Raw genomic sequence first — 21,374 nt, 5'->3', positions numbered from 1 at the left:
CAAAATACACCACAGCCTACCCCTGATCCCCAGAACTCAACCAATGATCACCACTACACCCAAATCCCTGGAGTCCACCAAAGTAACCCCATATACGTAGAAACCTTACCCCACATTTCACAACAAACCCCGTACATACCAGAATCTGCCGAGAAGGACTTGCTCATCAAGAACATGGCGGAGGAACTTAAGAAGCTTACAAGTCGAGTCCAAGGTGTCGAAGGTGGTAAAGGCATCGAAGGTTTGAACTATAAGGATTTATGTATTCAACCGGATGTAGAACTTCCAGAGGGTTACAAACCTCCTAAGTTCGAAATGTTCAACGGGACAGGTGATCCAAAGGTACATCTAAGGATGTATTGCGACAAGCTCGTAAGGGTTGGTAAAGATGAAAGAATCCACATGAATCTGTTCACGAGGAGCCTTAATAGAGACGCCCTATCCTGGTACATCAGTCAAAATCCAAAGAAGTAGATTAATTGGGTAAGCATGGCGTCAGATTTTATGGATCGGTTCAGATTCAACACAGAGAATGCACCAAACATCTTCTACATCCAGAATCTTAAGAAGAAGCTGACAGAAACTTTCCGCGAGTATGCTACTCGGTGGAGATCAGAGGCTGCAAAAGTAAGGCCAGCATTGGAAGAAGAACAAATGAACAAATTCTTTGTCCGGGCCCAGGATCCGCAATATTATGAGAGGTTGATGGTTATTGAAAATCATAAATTCTCCGACATCATCAAATTGGGAGAAAGAATAGAAGAGGGAATCAAAAGCGGGATGATAACAAATTTCGAGGCACTCCAAGCTACGAACAAAGCCTTGCAATCGGGGGTTATATCTAAAAAGAAGGAAGTAGGGGCCGTGATGGTAGCCCAAGGTCCGAAATCTCCTCTCACATACCAAACACCTCCACCCACATATCAGCCTTCACCTCCTAGATATCAACAACCCGCTACCGCCTACCACACTTACAACACTCAGCCAGCATATTACCACTCACCACCAGCCCGCCAAAATTACCAAAAACCCAGGCCATAATTTGACTGTAGGTCGCCCCGACAATACACTCCTATTGCCGAACCTATTGACCAGTTGTATGAGAGATTGAAAGTTGCCGGTTATGTCACTCCCATTCCCGCTGTCGCCATGAAAAATTCCTCTCAATGGGTCAATCCGAATAAGATGTGTGCTTACCATTCGAGCATGATGGTTCCAGACATTGATTGACACCAAGGTTATACAAGCAAAAGAGGCTGCACCTAATATCCGCAACAATCCCCTCCCAGATCACAGGGGCAATGGGGTAAATGTGATTGATAGAAACTGATGAAGAATAGGACCTGGAGGGGTCAATTAGGCTCATTCGAGGAGAGGATGATCCCAAAATGCCTCCAGTCACTCTCACGCCTATTGTGGTACAGATACAGTCATCAATTGAAGTTGAGGTAGTCGCACCAACTCCGTTCGAGGTTGAAGTAACAACGCCCTCATCCACGCCAACTCCGTTCGAAGTATAAGTGACTACACCATTCACCGTAACGGTAGCACCCACACTATCCTTTAATTTCAATGTTGTGCCCTGGGATTATACTACAGAAGCGAGAAGGAAAGGAAAGGAAATGGAAGAAACTGGTGCAGCACAAGGTATGACCAAAACTGGTAGGGTTTACATGCCCAAGCATTTGGGGGAAACAAGTAAAGAAGCCGCTTCCAGCTAGCCTATCATTGAAACCGGCCCGAATGATCTTTGGAGAAAGGTGCAAGCAAGGGAGTATTCTGTGGTTGATCATTTGAACAAAACCCCTGCTCAGATATCCATTCTATCACTATTGCATAATTCTGAGGCACATAGGAACGCGTTGATGAAAGTGTTGAATGCGGCTTATATACCCAACAACATTACCAGTGGAGAGATGGCAAACATGGTAGGACAAGTATTGGATAGCCATAAGATCACTTTCCACGAATATGAACTGCCGCCGGAAGGGTTGAGTCATAATAGGGCACTGCATATCACAGTGCAGTATGAAGACAAATTCATTGCCAGGGTCTTGATAGATGGGGCTTCAAGTCTCAACATCTGCCTCGTTGACTACTTTGAAGAGGTTAGTTATAGGTTTGCATGAGATATGAGCAGGAACTATGAACGTAAAAGCGTTCGATGGGTCTCAAAGGGCCACAATAGGAGAAATCAACCTCTGCTTACAAATGAGTCCAACTTGGTTTGATGTTGAATTCCAAGTGCTCGACATATCCGCCTCATACAATCTACAACTGGGACGATCTTGGATACATGCCGTTGGGGCTATAGTGTCTACTCTGCATCAGGCTGTGAAGTTCAAATGGAATCATCAGGAGGTGATTATTCATGGAGACGGGAGTAACCATATTTATACCAACCAGACTGTCCCGGTTGTGGAGAATAGAAGGAAGTTGGGAGGAGAGACTTACCATCACATTGAGCATGTTAACGCGATCGAGAAGGACAAATGGTGGAGTAGCAAAATAGAAAGCATATTGGCATGGATAGGGTATGAACCCGGCAGAGATCTTGGCAAGAATCTCCAAGGGATCACCAAACCAATACAATTAAAACGTCACGGCACGACCTTTGGACTGGGATATCAGTACACCTGGCACGAGTATCAGAATTAGTCGCCGCCATGGCGTGGTCCTTATTACCCTCTTGAGCAGCCGATACCACATTTGAGCCAATCCTTCCATCAGGCTGATATGATGTGGAGATCTGAAGAAGATGAAATTCTAACTAGTTTAAGGAATCTGTTCTTGGAAGATGAAGACATAGACTGCAGTGTAATAGTTGAGGAGGAGGAGGAAGAAGGCCTCATCATCCAAACAGTGGAGAAGGGAGTTGTTCTCAGGAACTGGACTGCCATACCATCAAGGGCCCGTCGAGTTCCGGGTTAGCCTGGCTGCTAGTGTCATTTATTTTTAAAACAATTCTTATGAGCATTTTTAAAAACATTTTCAGTATTTTATTTTGAAACATTTGTTTGAATCGTTAAAAATCGCTTTTGTTTGACATCTTGATAATTATCAATGGTTTGCTATTTTATTATTTATTACTATTCTCTACATTTTTCTCTCTACAACATTACTATTTCTTATCGTGATGAACTAACAACTGTGACATGTAATGAGACAACGCAACATAAGGATAGTGACTCAGAGGAAATAGAAGAAGAGAATATAATACCTGAGGAAATTGTCAGAGAAGTGAAAAACTTTGAAAATAAGCCTAAGTTCAATTTGGATGAGATTGAAACAGTTAATCTAGGAGACTCCGAAACATTCAAGGAAACACGTATAAGCATCCACCTATCACCATCATAGAAGGCAGAGTATGTCCGGTTCTTGAAGGAGTATGAGGATATCTTTGCATGGTCCTATGATGATATGACCGGTTTGAGCACGTCCATAGTGGCTCATAAACTACCTACCAACCCAATGTGTCCGCCGGTAAAGCAGAACTCAGAAAGTTCAAGCCAGATATGAGTTTGAAAATCAAAGAAGAAGTCACCAAGCAGATCAAAGCTAAGGTTCTCAGAGTGGTTGAATATCCAACTTGGTTGGCTAACATCGTGCCAGTTCCGAAGGAGGATGGAAAAGTCAGAGTATGTGTCGATTATCGGGACCTAAACAAAGCAAGTCCCAAAGATGATTTCCCGTTACCCAACATACACATACTGATCGACAACTGCGCCAAGCATGAACTCCAATCCTTTGCAATCCTTTGTGGATTGCTTCGCGAGATATCATCTGATCTGGATGGATGAAGAGGATGCCAAAAAGACAGCTTTTATTACACCGTGGGGGTGTACTGCTATAAAATGATGTTGTTTGGTCTGAAGAATGCTGGGGCCACTTATATGAGGGCCATGACAACTATTTTCCACGACATGATACACAAGGAGATAGAGGTATATGTGGATGACGTCATCATCAAATCCAAGAAGAGTACAGATCACATAACAGACTTGAGGAAATTCTTTGATCGGTTTCAGAGGTACAATTTGAAATTGAATCCCGCAAAATGTGCCTTCGGGGTCCCCCTAGGAAAGTTATTAGGATTCATCGTCAGCCGCCGAGGAATTGAGCTAGACCCATCAAAGATCAAGGCTATCCAAGATTTTCCACCTCCAAAGAATAAGAAAGACGTGATGAGCTTCTTGGGACGTCTTAATTACATCAGTCGTTTCATAGCACAATCAACCGTGATATGTGAGCCGATTTTCAAAATGTTAAAGAAGGATGCTGCAATCAGTTGGACTGAAGACTTCCATAAAGCTTTTGACAGAATCAAAGAATATTTGTCCACACCGCCAGTCTTGGTCCCGCTAGAACCTGGTAGACCACTGCTACTCTATCTCTCCGTATTAGATGGGGCTTTCGGTTGTGTCTTGGGACAACACGATGAGACGGGAAGGAAAGAACATGCCATATATTATCTGAGTAAGAAGTTTACACCCTACGAAGCACAGTATTCTCTACTGGAACGCACATGTTGTGCTTTGCCCTGGATAGCCCAGAAACTGAGGCACTACTTCTGTGCCTATACCACGTATCTCATAACAAGGATGGATCCTTTGGAGTACATCTTCCAGAAACCCATGCCTACAGGGAAGCTAGCAAAATGGAAAATATTATTGAGTGAATTTGACATCGTGTATGTGACTCAGAAGGCGGTTAAGGGACAAGCATTAGCGGATCATCTTGCGGAAAATCCTATAGGAGGAGAATACGAACCACTAAAAACGTGTTTTCCCTGATGAAGAACTATCATTCGTAGGAGAAGATATCGCCGAAGCCTACGACGGATGGAGAATATTTTTCGATGGAGCCGCAAACTTCAAAGGAGTGGGTACTGGAGCCGTTTTGGTGTCAGAAACAGGTCAACATTATCCAGTATCCGCGAAACTTAGATTTCGATGCACCAATAATATGGCAGAATGAGGCTTGCATATTAGGGCTCAATTTGGCCGTTGACATGAATATCCAGGAATTACTGGTAATTGGTGATTCAGATCTTCTGGTACATTAGGTGCAGGGAGAATAGGCTACAAAGAATACCAAGATATTACCATATCTATATCATGTGCAAGAGATGATGAAGAGGTTCACGAAGATAGAGTTTAGACATGTCCTGAGAATCCAGAATGAGTTCGCAAACGCATTAGCCACTTTGTCCTCCATGATACAGCATCCGGACAAGAATTTCATCTACCCCATTCCAGTAAGGATTCATAATCAGCCAGCTTACTACGCTCACGTTGAAGAAGAAGTAGACGGGAATCCATGGTTCCATGATATCAAGGAGTACTTGGCAAAAGGAGAGTACTCGGAGCATGCAAATCATACTAAAAAACGTACGCTCCGAAGATTGTCCAACCATTTCTTCCAAAGTGGAGGAATTCTGTACTGAAGGACTGCAGACTTAGGGTTATTACGGTGTGTTGACTCCACGGAAGCTTCCATACTGCTCGAAGAGATACACTCTAGAACTTGCGGCCCACAGATGAATGGTTTCGTTTCAGCCAAAAAGATACTGAGGGCAGGTTATTTTTGGATGACTATGGAAACAGACTGCATCAGGTATGTTCAGAAATGTCATCAGTGCCAAATACACGCAGATATGATACGGGTGCCGCCAAATGAACTCAATGCAACGAGTGTACCTTGGCCTTTTGCCGCTTGGGGAATGGACGTCATTGGATGAATCGATCTCACCGCTTCAAACATGCACAGGTTCATTTTAGTGGCCATAGACTACTTCACAAAATGGGTCGAAGCTGCATCCTACAAAGCTGTAACCAAGAAAGTCGTCGTAGATTTTGTCAGAGATCGTATTGTTTGCCGATTCGGGGTTCCAGAGTCCATCATCACCGACAACGCCGCCAATCTCAATAGTGACCTAATGAAAGCTATGTACGAGACTTTCAAAATCAAGTACAAGAATTCCACAGCATACATGCCTCAAATGAATGGAGCCGTAGAGGCCACAAACAAGAATATCAAGAATATACCGAGGAAGATGGTAGACAACCACAAGCAATGGCACGAGAAGTTACCATTTTCCTTATTGGGGTACCGTACCACAGTCCGCATATCAACCGGGGCAACTCCCTATTTGCTGGTCTACGATACCGAAGCTGTTATTCCTGCCAAGGTTGAAATTCCTTCTTTAAGAATTATACAAGAAGCTGAACTCAGTGATGCAGAATGGATAAGAAGCCGCTATGAACAATTAGCTCTCATTGACGGGAAAAGAATGAATGCAGTGTGTCATGGTCAACTCTATCAGAATAGGATGTCCAGATCTTTCAACAAAAGGGTCAAACCTAGACAGTTCGCATAGGGGCAGCTGGTACTGAAGCGGATCTTCCCGCATCAAAATGAAGCCAAAGGAAAATTTTTGCCCAATTGGCAAGGGGCCTACATGGTTCACAGAGTACTAACAGGAGGAGCACTCATACTCGCAGAAATGGACGGAGAGGTTTGGCCAAAGTCTATCAACTCAGATGCAGTCAAAAGATATTATATTTAGAATGTTTGCATTTCTTCATCTGATATAACTGAACTACGCTTGACCTGATTCCCGTTTAAGAGGGGATACGTAGGCAGCCATGTGGGTTCGGTCACAATTCAATAAAATTTTCATTTTCCCCACAATCAGAAACTGGAGCAGAATTTTGAGGAGGACCTTCAAAATTCCGGAGCAAGTCCAACCAACGTCATCATATGCAGAACGGTCAGAGAATCGCCTAAGTAAACTGGGGTAGAATTTTGAGGAGGACCCTCAAAATTCTAAGGAAGTCGCAATGTCTCTAAAGTGTCACAGTCATTGGTTCATCTAAGTTATCCGATATTGCATACTAATGTATTTTAAATAACTACATTCATCATATGCACGCACAGTTTTCGAAAACTTTATTTTATGAAACAGCTAGATGCTACCCATGGTAACTCGAGCAGGATTTCTATGCAGAGCAAGGCAAAGCAAGCATGCGAAGGCACGAACCAACCTTCCCCGTAGAACTCACAATTTTCCTTTGGATGCAGGAACAAGGAATATTCGCAAATACGTGCACACCTCAGGATCACTATCTTCATAACGACAAAGCTGCCAAACGCAAACACATTTCCAGCTAAGAAATACTCTGCTACTACTTATTATCTGTTCATTGCATGAGACTAAGCATTGTCTCCATCTTGCATGAGGCTAAGCCCTGCCTCCTCAATTGTATAAGGCTAAGCACTGCCTTCCCCTGCATGAGGCTAAGCATTGTATCCATTTTGCATGAGGCTAAGCCGTGCCTCCTCAATTGCATAAGGCTAAGCATTGGCTTCCCCTGCATGAGACTAAGCATTGTCTCTATTTTGCATGAGGCTAAGCCCTGCCTTCTCAATTGCATAAGGCTAAGCATTGCCTTCCCCTGCGTGAGACTAATCACTGTCTCCATCTTGTATGAGGCTAAGCCATGCCTCCTTAATTTCATAAGGCTAAGCACTACCTTCCCCTGCATGAGACTAAGCATTGTCTCCACCTTTGCATGAGTCTAAGCCCTGCCTCCTCAATTGCATAAGGCTAAGCACTGCCTTCCATTGCATGAGGCCAAGCCCTGTCTCCGTAATTGCATAAGGCTAAGCACTGCCTTCCATTATATGAGACTAAGCACTGTCTTCGATCTTTGCATAAGGCTAAGCCCTGCCTCCTCAATTGCATAAGGCTAAGCACTGCTTTCCATTGCATGAGGCTAAGCCCTACCTCCTTAATTGCATAAGGCTAAGCACTGCCTTCCATTGCATGAGACTAAGCACTGTCTCCAGTCTTTGCATGAGGCTAAGCCCTGCCTCCTTAATTGCATAAGGCTAAGCACTGCCTTCCCTTTGCACAAGACTAAGCATTGCCTCCATGCATGCATGAGACTAAACATTGTCTTTCCTTGCATAACCACAAATGCTATGCTATTCGAAACCTTGCACTATTCTCTACCTCGGGGCTAAGCTCTGCCCCCGATCTTACATGAGACCAAGCTCTATCTTGTTTCGTTTTGCATCATGTCTTTGCATCTCATGGGCTGAAATATCTCCATTCTGTCCCAAGGCGTCATAGTCCGAAGGCATCATCCTCATAGCCGGAAGACACCATGCCATGGCCTGAGCATCTCTCAATATTGCACATCATTATTCAAAGGCGTCATAGTTCAGAGGCACCATCCTCATGGCCCGAGAACATCATTTCATGGCCTGTGAATCCCCTATCTCATGATTCATGGCCCGAGACATCATGGTCTAAGGACACCATCCCCATCGTCCAAAGACAACTTTCATGGTGCAAAGGGAATTTGCATCATGCTTAAATTCTCGCAATAATCCATATATACTTGCATGCATTGTGTTTTAAGTTTTGCATGTAATCCAAGAAGTAACTGTTCTCCTAACGGGAGCAATCTTCGCTCTGATTTCCGTTTAACGTTCATATCTTGCAATTATTTCAAACGTAACCAACCATCGTCTGTTACCCGTTCCCATCTGATAACCGTTCAAATATCCATATCCACCCCCCAGATACATCCATTTACAATCCCGATATCATCTTGTCCAGAAAAGTTTGTCCGTTCCTACAACAACTCCATCGGTTTATTCCATCGTTGGATCCAGAACTACACATGTCCTGATTCCTGTAAAAGTAGGCAACTCAGAAACCAGGGTTCGGCCTATATTTTTTAAAATCACCCCATTCGGTCAAAATCGGTCATCATTTCCTTACTCGACAACTCTTTTATCATTCCCGGGTAAAGAGGGGCAGTTGTTGATACCCAATTTTCTCCTCATATTTAAATATATATATACATACACTCTCAAAATAGTGCATATGCATCATCATTTGATTTATAAGCATACACAAGTATTTTTCATAATTTTCCATAATTTTTAAAGACTTTAAACCAATTTATTTCTGCATTTGTATTGTATAAATATCCAATAATTATCCTCTAAATTATTTTATGATGATTTAATCATCTAAACTTATCATTTAAACCAGCATGAGGTTTTAAATATTTTTCAGTGCATTTCTTGTAACTACATTTGCATTTTTAAGGCTAAATTGCACATTTTGCAATAATAGCCCACATGCATATATAATTATATTATTTATGCAGAAAATAACTGTTTATATTTTTATAATGTTAAATAGTTATTTTTAATCACTTTAGTGCATAAATGATATTTTTTATATTTATTAATTATTTTTATAAATTATTTATTTATTAAACATTGGGTATTTAAAATTTTGCTAAACCTTACCTATTTTCGGACCTAGACAACCCAGTCTCAGCCCAATAACATCTAAGACCAAACCAAATAATCCCCAACCCAACCAATTAAACCAACCCGACCCAAGACCCCCAGCCAATCGTGATCATTGATCTCTGAGATCAACGGCCCATATTACCCCTTCCCTTTTAATTACCCTAACACTCCCCTAACCCTAAATCACTTTCACCACCCACCGCCTTTGAACTCTCTCAAACCCCCCTTCTCTCTGTCAAACCCTAACCGTCTTCTCCCCCAAATCCCTCTCCTAATCCCACCAGACATGGGATTATACGGTCATTTCTTACCATATACGACTCTTCTCTGGTATTGGATCCTTCTCTATACCGCTTGACTAAACATGGCAAGCGAATCTCATCAGAATCGAACCAAAGTCGGTTCAACTTCTTGACCTTTCTACTATTCCGTCTATGTTCATTTTTGTTCTATTATGGGTATGAAGCTCTGTGTATCTCTGTTGATTCTTACTTACCCTAAAAATTAGGGTTTCAGATCTCTTTAGATCGAACCAAAATTGGTTTGATTCTTTGATTTTAAGCGATGTTTCTCTCTATATTCATCTTATTTTGTGCATAGTTTGATTTTTTATTTTTAGATTCTATCGATTTTTGTATTTTTCCTAAAATTAGGGTTTTGAAATTTCTCTCTTTTCCTTACTGATTTCAATTGCATGTGATGTTCTTTCCTTTCTAGTGTTTGATTGATGATTTTCCTTATTTGGGTGTTCGATTTCTATTGCTATATAAACCTCTCCCCATTCCCCTTTGGGAGAGGGGGGAATCATTAAGAAATTTACTAAAAAAAAATTAAAGTTGCGTGCTCTTTGTTCTCTAATACTCTTGCTCTATATTCTGGTTCCTGGCCGGCTGAAAGCCAAGGCCAGAAATTCTGGGCTCTTGCTCTTTGTTGATATTCATAACACTGTGGACTTCCGTTCTTTCTTGTTCTTCGCTTAACTGGTGAGTTACCAAACCTTTGTCATTTCATTCCTATTTACCTGCCATCACCATATGTTTTTACTTCTGAAGATTGTGGTTTAATGCATTTCTGGGCTGTTCTCGTGTGCAATTCTGACTGTCTTACTTCAATTTTAGGCCTTTCTAATCTTAATTCTATTACGTTTGTAGTTTGAGACATGCTTAGACCTAATTTGAGTTAATTAATTTCTTTTATGGTCTGCCTAGCCTATGTGTTACTGATGTTTAGAACCTTTGCACTTTAGCCATCTCTTTAGTGTTTAAATTTGCTATTAACCCTGTTACTTGAACATGCTTTCATATCCCCTTTTATGGATTAGATGACTAAGCATGAATGTATTCACTAGGTTTCTAGCATAAGTCTGTTTCTGAACTTGTTGTGATGACATGTAGCATGTTTGATCTTGTATGCTTCTACCATGTCTTGACTTCCCAATAATGGCCTCAATTTGTTCTCATTCTATTAAGTTCTGTTGCCAATTGATATGATCCCTTCTTGGGACACTAGCATCTATACTTAACATAATCTGAACCCTTTTTTTCTAAATATGAGTCTGTGTACATCAATCTTGCAAACCTGTCTTGTTGGTATATGCATTATGTGTTGAACTTGTTTTTCTGAAACTTTGTTAAGTCTGTTCTCAAAACCTAACCATGTTCTACTACCTGTTCTATGTGCTCAACTTGAATCTGCTTGTATCTCTCAGTGTTGTACCTTAACCTTAGTCTATTCCCTTACTGCCTGGTCTCTTTTGAGTTCTTATTCTTAGCCGGCTGAAAGCCAAGGCTAATTAGGTTCTATCATTTGACCTCCCTAGTGTAAGCACTGCTCGGGGCCCAATTGAGACCCTTGTGAACTCTGACACACTAGGATTTGGTCCTTAGTCATTCTCTGAATTTCCCCTATCAACCTCCCTAGTGTGAGCATTGCCCTGGGTTCTTGAAGCCCTTGTAAACTCTGACATACTAGGGTCTTGGTTCTATTTGCTCAACTCTGTTTTCTACCTACCGGATGAATCAATTGGTTTCTGGCTGCCTTATGTCAATGAAGATGTAATTTCTGGGCTGTTGTGAACCCTGGGAATGAAGGCCTGGCCTGACTGGGTATATCTTTGGGCCTGCTGTAGGCTCACTATAGTTATTTTATTCTGTAATTTATGCCATTCATTGGGTCTGTAATAATATTGTAATAACAATTGGGGTATTAGTAAAACTAGAAAAAGGGGGTTTATCTTAATACTTGCAGTAAAATGGGTAGAGATCCTGCCTATAGGTGCTCTACTTTGCTCAAATTTGTTATTATGCTCAAATGTGTTCAGTTATTATGCGTTAGCAATCCTGCCTATAGGTTCTCTACTTTGCTCAAATGTGTTCTGCTTTTACCTGTTAGAAACCATGCCTATAGGATATTAAATGACCAATATCTCAATGTGCACATGCATTAGGCTATATAGGATCCTGTTAATTTACATGCTACCTAATCTGCAATTTAGATACCATGCCAATAGAATCTAAAATCAGTCTCAATTATGACTATAGAAATCCTACCTATGGGGTCTAAAACCACTCTTAACTATTATCCTGCTCGTTTTTTTCAAGTGCTAATGTTGAACTTTCAACACTGTTTCATTGCCACTATTAGAAAGCATGACTATAGGATCAAACTAAGTAATTCTGAATATCTTTCGTGGTTATCACTGCCAACTACTGCGTAAATCACCTAGATAACAAGTCTATAGGTTTAATCGCTTATAACACATAATTAGTAGGCAACTGTGTAGTCACTTAGAAATTGTATCTAAGGTAGCATCTTGTATCTGAAACTACCTGCATGTTCGAATCTCAAGGTCACATAGAAACCATATCTATAGGGCCTAATGGCTTTAATTTGCCTCAATCCTGAAATTGTCTAACGCTTAATGTGAAAAATTTGTTCGCGTGCATTTGTTGTCTAAGTGTGGAGGCTAACTCAAGCCCTTATTTACTTTCACATGAAGTCCAACTTGTTTTGTATGTCGCCTAGTTTTATCATTTATGAGCAGCCTAAGCTAAGTCTAGAAACCATCCAAAATAGAGGTCCAAACGCCTCCTGGGCCATAGGCATGAGACGGGTAGTGCATGCATAGGGCACGGTTTAGAATCAACTAGTCCGCTTTAGGTAAAAACTTAAAGATAGTAATCGGGTAGCAGGAGATGATAGTTTGTGCCCGTTGAATAATACGAGTAACACCCCACCTCGAGGGAGTTATGAAGTATTATTTATGTTGCACGGGGTGATCCTTTAGGCTAAAAAACTTAAGACCCCCATCTTGTCTTTAAACCAATTATCTGTGTTTACTCAAGGACTTTCTAATAATATTTTTTTTTTAAACTTCTCGTTTTTCTCTCTGACTATTTGACTAATTCATATAATTCAAGTTCGGCTGGGACCCATAATTTAGACCTCGAATAGTGCCTAACACCTTCTCTTCGAGGTAATTTGAGCCCTTACCTGAACTTTGGTGACGCAAACTGGTTAAACTAGAGTTATTTGCAAATAGGTGCCCTAACGCACCTCAAACCCGTTAGGTGGCGACTCTCTCTTTTAACACCCTTTCTTTAAAAGAGTTGTCACGTGTCGAAACCCGATTTCGCGAGAAAAAAAGGGCGCGACAACTAGATCCGAGGCATTGAGACACCAATTCGCGAGGCAAAAGTTTATTGGAATCTTGAATTGGTTGCAAAGCGAGGTAAGTGTCGTGGTTAACCTTGACTTGAGGGAGTAGGACGTGTTTGTCTATTTGCTACGTGATTTTATGTACGGGTACAACGTATATGTGAGGTGACGAGTACTTATGCATTGTGGTTGAGTCAAAGCATCCAGGTGGAATTTGTTCATTGTGAATAATTGCCTATTTAATTAAGATATTCCTGCTTAAATTTATTATTGTTTATTTGATCATTATTCATGAAATTATTGCTAATTTAATTATTGTCGAATATTTTGGAAGGAGAGGTCGGTATTCTGGTATTAAATTGATTGATAAGTATAGATCCCCGTATTTAAAATACTCTTCCGAATTTATATTATCATTGTCATGGTGAGGAAGAGTGTAAAAGCACGAAGGATGATGCCATGCCATTTTCACATTATTATTTATTAATTTATAAAGTGAGGAAGAAAGTTAAAGCACGAAGGGTGATGCCATGCCATTTAAATTATTTATTCATCGTACTGTGGCAAGAAAGAGAGTTAAAGCACGAAGGGTGATGCCGTGCCATTCATATTATTTATTTATCATTTCATGGGAAGGATGAGAGTAAAAGCACGAAGGGTGGTGTCGTGCCATTTTTATATTTCAACTACCTATTTTGTTGTTGGTGAATTATTTGGCTGCTACGTGACATTTCCCTAGCTAAAATTTTTATACCATTTTCCTTCACATGTTCCCTCCCAAATTTGTAAAATTTGTTAATTACTGTGTTCAATATTACTTCGTATATGTTATACTTGCACAAGTTGTTTACGTATGTATCTTGTCATAACCTCGTCACTAATTTGTCGAGGTTAGGCTCGACACTTACGGAGTACATAGGGTCGGTTGTACTCATACTACACTCTGCACTTCTTGTGCAGATTTTGGAGTTGGTCCCAACGGCGTACCATAGACTTGCTCGGATTCAGCTACCCAGATGAGACTTGAGGTATAATTGCACAGCGTCCGCAGTTCTGAAGTCCCCTTCTACTTTATCTTAGCTGTGTATTATCTCTCAAACAACTTGAATTTTATTCAGGCCTTTATTTGTATTATTCTAGTAGCTCGTGTACTTGTGACACCAGATTCGGGGATGTATTTAGATGATTCGGTTGTTATGGTCTTCCACACTTTATGTCAGTAATTGACATCCGTTTAATTTGATTTGTTTAAAAATAGTTAAGATTATTCTAACGTTGACTTGCCTAGCAAGTGAAATGTTAGGCGTCATCACGGTCCCGAAGGTAAAAATTTTGGATCGTGACAATTGCGCGCAATATTATCTGGCATTTTTACAAGAGGTTGTTTCCCCGATGAAATCTTAGTTATGTTATTTTAATGAGGAAGCTACACGAAACCAAACTTCCATCTCTCAATCAAATTAAATACGAGTAAACATGTGATAATTGAACTTGAATCTATGTATTACTTAGTTTATTACGCGACTCATTTAAACTTAAATTAAGTCAACAGTTTTTGGTGTACTAAGAACACTGCTTTCACCAAAATAAAAATATTAAAAATAAAATAGCACATGTTCAATTTTAATAATTTCCTTGGTCATAGTTCATAATATGTGAACTTCTAACTGGATAGGGCGAAAGTTACGATATTTAAACTTCATCGGGTCAAAGTAATTGAACTAGAACTGTACGGGACATAGTATAAAATTAAACTAGTGAAAGTCTTGGGTGCAAATTAATGTGAAAGTTCAAAAATAGCCATTTTCTGGACTTGAAATTGAAAAATAGCTGCATATGAAAAGTCACTGAGAATAGTCACTTTTCGGAATCCATGACGGTATTGTGAATTTGAGTTTAAAAAAGGTGACACTTCATGACAGTGTTCTAGTTTTTTTACTTATTTAAGTTCGAAATCCATAACACAATATTTTTCATCAAAAGTAGCTACATTTTTTAACGAATTTTAAACAGAATATACTTTAAAAATCGAGCCGAAAAGTGGCTAATCCGTAAATTATTTTCCAAATAAACTAATGCCAATTTGTTCGTTATGGTCTTGAAAGTCAGCTTAAGACAAGGGGAGAATCTTTAGGGATAGGAACCATTTTTTACAATTTATACACAAACATAATAATGAGGAAGAACCAAACTTTTTCTTTAACTTTGACAAGGTGATGATTTGGCCATTCGGCATAATATAAAATAAAAGAACAAGTAGGAAAAATCTTCCACACCTTCTTAACATTTTGGCCGTATTCTATATGCTTTATTGACACATTTTCTTTGTTTGTGGACCCTATTAACATGGACGGATGCACGTTTGGTTGCATGCATTATTTTTGACTTGATGGATATATGGTTAAATAAAATTTTAAGAAAATATATTTAGTCATCCACGGTTTAAATTTAGCAAAATCAACTCATTTTTATTAATTCGTTTAATCCGTCCAAGTTGAAATGAACTGGATTATGATTCAGTTATTAAATTGACAACCGATTGAATTCGGAATAATTCATCAAACTATTTTGATCAAAATAGGTCAAATAGTATAACCCTAGAGGTCAAAATGCCACTCAAATCCAAACATAAAAATTCAAATTTGGGCATCTAGAATTATTTAACTTGGATATACTTAAGTTAGTAATTTAAGAAAAATAAATTTGCTTTCACATTTTCTTGAAAAGCAAAATAAAAGGGAAGAAATGTTGAGTCATATTGAACGAGTTGGGTTATTACACGGTTATTTGATATATCCGACTCAACCTACTTTTGATGAGTTGATCATGATCTATTTGTTGATTTGACCAGTTTTGACCCGCTTAAAATTTGTCACACCACTCGTTTGTCACGTCAACCCTATAAATTAGTATAATGTGTACATAGATAATACACACCTACTAACTTGAATTTTAGTTCCTCTCGATCACAATTCACAACCATCCCCCTGCCTACACCTCACTCTATTTATCCTTCTTTGCTCACTCCAATATTTCCTACTCCTCCAGTCTAGTCACCTTCAATACAGAGAGAAGAGATAATAGAAGCAGACATTGCAAAGAAAAATGGGTAATTATAGGTTTAGATTATCAGACATGGTACCAAATGCTTGGTTTTACAAGCTCAAGTACATGAGTACCAATAGCAAAAACAGAAGCAAAAGCCAAACCAAGAAAAGCCAAACATCATCATCCTCGTTATCAGCTTCATCTTCTTCAATATTTTCCTCAAAATCATCAAATCTTCAACAAACCAAAACACAACAACAACCCCATAACAACAACTTGTCATGCCAAAGAAAATCCTATTACTTTTCAAGAAACCTTAGTCCTAAGAATAATCCAACTCCCAACAACATTAATATCTCAGAGCCACCAAAAAAATCTTCCAAGAAAAAGAGGAACACTACTAGGAAATCAATTTCTCCTAGGTTTGTTAATTCAACTGTCTCAGCAGGCTGCAACTGCCGTGCTTCTCTTGAATCTGTTTGGACAACTCCTGAGGATTTCCCAAATTCCCCCTTTTCATCTTCTTCTAATTTTTCTTCTGAACAAGAATCCTCTGTCCACTCTCCTAAAATATTTGATTCCATGATTCTGTCTGCATCTTGTCATTGCAAAATCCACAATGATATGAATGAGAACGATCATGGGTTTGACTCTGTTGATCTTCCTCCAATTTTGACCAAACCCAAAAAACTTCAAGATTCAACAAATTGTACAAAGAAAAGGCAAGAAAAATCAGAGCATAAATCTTTAACAGTGAAGATAGTGAAAAAAGAACAGTGTACTATTACAAGTCCAAAGAGAAGAGTTTCAGTGAGTTCATCAAATGGTGGGGTTAAGCTGAGAACAAAATCTCCAAGAATTGTAAGCAGAAAAAGTGTCTCTTCAAGTACAAACATGTTAAGGACAAGTGTTGGTGAAAGCTTTGCAGTGGTGAAATCATCTAAAGATCCACAGAGAGATTTTAAAGAATCAATGGTGGAGATGATAGTAGAGAATAACATAAGAACATCTAGAGATTTAGAAGAACTTCTTGCTTGTTATCTTTCATTAAATTCAGATCAGTATCATGATCTTATCATCAAGGTTTTCAAGCAAATTTGGTTTGATATTACTGATGTTCAGCTAAAATAGGGGCAGTCCGGTTACGAAGCATTGTTCAGCTAAAATAGGGGCAGTCTGGTTGCGAAGCATCACGCGTTAAGCAGGTGCGAAAAAAAGACATACCCAAAGGAAATGTAATGTAAGCAATCTACCTCGGGCTGATTTCATACCTCGAACCCAAGACTTATATATTACATAGAAACAACTTTGCAGTTGATCCAATGCTTCCTTCTTATATTGAGCTAAAATAAATTTTGTAAATTTTGTTTAAGTATAGTTATTATGATAATGTGTATAAGTAAAATATTCCAATGTTTTAATGGATAATTTGTCAGATTACCTATTGACGTGTTCTTATACATTTATGGGATTGCGTTGTCATGGAAGTGAGCCAAAATTGAGGGTAGAAATTTTTTGGAATTTGTTGGATAGTAGTATTACTGTCTAGGAAATGAAATAAGCTATTACTATTACATTCCAATATTTTGACTCTTGACTTTCATTTAAATCACAATGCTTTTACTTTATGTTACGATAATATCATTTTCTAATCATTTCTAGCAACGAAGGTACATTTAACAGAGGCGGACGTAATGATAAATGATCAAAAGTTTATGTTTTTGAGTGTGTCTTGATCTCATTTGTCATGTGAGTTGCGGAGATTACATGATTTTTGAAGTGAAATATACTAATTCTATGTTTCTTATGTGTAAGAACGAGTTCGAATGAAAGTAGAGTAAAAGAAAAAGAAAAGCGTAAAACGGAAGTGAGGTAGAAAATTGGGAGCTCGTCTATGCACGTGCCTCGCGCGAGGGCAGACACGCCAGATGAGACAGCTGTGATGCAAAACAGTGAAGTATGGTTAAGTCATGGATCGCTTCGCGGAACAAAAAATAAAAGAGTTGGGAGCTCGTCTATGGTCGCGTGCTGCATGAAAGTTAACGCGCCCTCCAGTTCTCCTATCCGATTTTAGATTGCATTGGACGACCCTCCACCCTACCTAGGTCATATAAATACACTCTAAACATAATTTTAACACAACTTTGGAGGGAGAGACACTACTTTAGGGTTATAGAAGACTTTGGAGAGGAAGAATACGCTAGGAGCAAGGCGGAAGATTCGACAACAAGTCTTTCCTTTCTTCTTCTAATTTTCCTTTATTGGTTATGAATTTTAGTATTGTTGCTTTACATACTATTATGAATAGCTAATTTGTTATCTAGGGTTTTGATGGAACCTTTTGTAGGATAAATTCTTGTATATTCTTATATAATTGAGCTGTTGGATTTCTCTACTTGTTCAACTATGTGTTTATTGATGTTGATTGAATGGACATCAATTGACCATGCCTATTTAGTATGTATTGATTGGGAAAGGGTAAATATTTTGGTGGTTATTGAACAACGTCACTACTAACCTATGTGAGGAATCAACACAACGGGTTTAAAGATGAGTTTAGGAATAACAAAGCCTTGACATGGTCACAGTAAGCAGTAAAATAGTGCCAGCTAACGTAGTTGGGGAGAATATGTCTAGTAAATTGTTGTAGTTGCTCGGGAGAGAATTATAATACCTGAAGTGCTCATGATCAGTAGAGAATACTTATGCGAAATTATAGGAGACATATCGGGAAGGATTCGGATAATTGGTGAAAGCATAACTCTAGGCCTTCTTAATCTTGTCTCCAACCCTTAGTATCTTTAGTTGTTAATTTACTACTTTAATATGTTAGTTAATTAGTTAAAATTTAAATCTTAATATTTATAACTTAGGAATTATTCAAACTTGTCTTCTTGGTGATAGTGAATAGTTGTAGTTAAACCTTAATTTTCTGTGGGATTTCACTCCAGACTCTTAAATCGAATTATAGTTGCAACGACCGTTTATCCTTTTTAGGACTAGAGGTGGGCGTGATCACGTAATCTTTCATCAGTCATGATACTGAACATATTTAGATGTGTAAATAAAAAATTACTAATATTTCAACAAATATTAAATTCTAAACTCATAATTACAAAATACAATGAGTTTAGTGCTAATAATTTTAAAAATTGAATCGATGAAGTTTTAATTCTGAATCCGCTGACGTCTGCTAAGTTCGTTCACGTTTTCTTGGCAATCCTAATGAATGTAGAATGACCACATGCATCTCAAGTAATAGCTCGAGTCACTCAGTTGAATACCTGGGCAATACAGCATGTCTTTTAGTATTTGCTAAAGTACTATACTAAATTTGATTCAAATCTTTAATTTCATGCATTTATACAGAGTTTACCACTATAAAAAAGATTCAAGAAATGAAATAAAAGTAAAGGCTGATATTCACTCAAGTAGATTTTTTATACGTCCAAAATAGTACACAAAGCATCAACTGGTACAAACTAAATCATAAAGTTTGATATGACAAAAGTTCTAGTTGAAACAAAACTAATTTGATAGTGGAGCTGCTAGTATGGCATTAGATCATATAACAGTACCCTGCATCAGTGATAAGCAGGGGTGTCAAACGGGCGGGTCGGGTCGGATATAAGACAGGTCGAAAGTGAGTAATGAAAAAACAGATAAATTATTCTATCCGACCCATATTTAATATGGATAGAAAACGGGTTAACAGACGGATAATATGGGTAACCGTATTATCCATAACTTTTTGAATATGATCACTTTTGGGAGAATTTATAGTCTCCCAAACTTGAGGAATCCCAAATTTGAGGCTTTACAAATATAAAAGTTAAACTCATTAATTATCCATTGGTTCACTATCCATTTTCCAAATGAATAATATGGTTCTTATTTATATTTGACCTATTTTTAAAAAATTCATTATCCAATCCATTTTTAATGAATAATATGGATAGTTAACTGTTTACTTTTAACCATTTTGCCAGCACAAATGATACGCAAAGATAGTGCAATTTCAATTATTAGACACTTCTACATTTCACGGCAGGTAAAGAATTGACAAGCACACAAGAGAATTTCCCCATTTAAGTATTTATATTATATTCGTCCGTAGTGTAAATGAATTAATACACAATTAGTGCAATTTAACATGATGCAAGAAGTTATTTACTTGGTTTTCAAGTTACTAAATTTCACTGATTATGAGTAGTTAGTTTTAATTTCCTTTGGCGTAATAATTAATAAGATATGCAATTTTTTTTTACACTATCGATGTATAGAAATTAATGAAATACAAAAGAAAATAGCACTCTCCTGTTATTGGTGTATAGAGTAAAATACGATATGGCGCGTGGCTGACTAAAAGGAGGACACGTGGAATCCAAGATGGAATGGCTAAGGACCGAACACAACCACTGCGCTTGTCACCGGAACGGATAACGTTCATAAAAGGTATATTAAATACTCTGCGCCCGGTAGCATTTACTAAGGAATATTCTACAGCATTAAGAGCGACGGTCCGTTACAAAGAATTTGGCATTTATGCTCAACGTTACATCTTCATCAATGACCCTCATAATTGACATTAAAGGAGGGCACGATCCTAGGACCTTCTTCCCTAGACATAGCTATAAATAGTGAGCTCAGTTAGCATTGTAAGGGAGACAAAATTTCTGGGAAGAATATATACTATATTCTATACAAAGCTTTGTACAATTTCACTTTCTTGCTTTTAGATCTCATCATTGCTGTGTTCAGGAACCGAATTCACGGAATCGTCGTCTTTGCTATTTCATCTATTTTCTAAGGTTAAGTATTGTGTATTTCTTCGATTATTATATTATTTCAGGATCAAATTAGTTCACTTGTCTAGAAACCACGTATAAATTCAATTGTACCATTTTACGGATAAACAGTTTGACGCCTACTGTGTGGCCTAGACAACCGTGAAATTAAATTGATCCTTGCCTCTTTTACTAACGTGTTTTGACTATTTTTGTCTTAGAAAAATTACAAAAAATGGTAGATAACACTGTTAACGATACACACAATCTCAAAATTTGAGAGGATCAACCTCATTTCAAGGACTCAATTAGTGACACCCGCAATGAGGGGAATGACACGCCGGTGCATGACAGGCGGTACCCTCAATAGGTTCGGGAAAGAACTCCCGATGATGCTGACGAGGAGCAAGTAGTGGATGCTGTGAGTATCCTGCAAGAGCAACAAGCAATCATTCTAGACCATCTTACGCGGTAGGATCAGGTTATGATGAAACTGAAACAGGCGCTATCAGGTGCTTCAAATAATGCGAACATGCGCGATCC

The 21,374-nt window shown here is 38.7% G+C and overlaps 1 protein-coding gene across 1 annotated transcript; it reads left to right on the top strand.

Annotated features, from left to right (window-relative positions):
* Positions 1 to 15,851: 15,851 nt before the first annotated feature.
* Positions 15,852 to 17,486, top strand: LOC107822769 (transcription repressor OFP2-like). The gene has a single exon (XM_016649338.2). The coding sequence runs from the start codon at positions 16,102 to 16,104 to the stop codon at positions 17,173 to 17,175; it is 1,074 nt and encodes a 357-aa protein (XP_016504824.1). The 5' UTR covers positions 15,852 to 16,101; the 3' UTR covers positions 17,176 to 17,486.
* The last annotated feature ends 3,888 nt before the right edge of the window (positions 17,487 to 21,374 follow it).

Source organism: Nicotiana tabacum, chromosome 2 (genome assembly GCF_000715075.1).
Source record: "Nicotiana tabacum cultivar K326 chromosome 2, ASM71507v2, whole genome shotgun sequence".
Taxonomy (NCBI): domain Eukaryota; kingdom Viridiplantae; phylum Streptophyta; class Magnoliopsida; order Solanales; family Solanaceae; genus Nicotiana; species Nicotiana tabacum.
Note: the sequence above shows the minus strand (reverse complement) of the source record. Positions and strands in the feature narration are given on the sequence as shown.

What these genes read in the sequence shown, in the direction of transcription:
- LOC107822769 (XM_016649338.2), top strand. Translation starts at nt 16,102, where the DNA reads ATGGGTAATTATAGGTTTAGATTATCAGACATGGTACCAAATGCTTGG.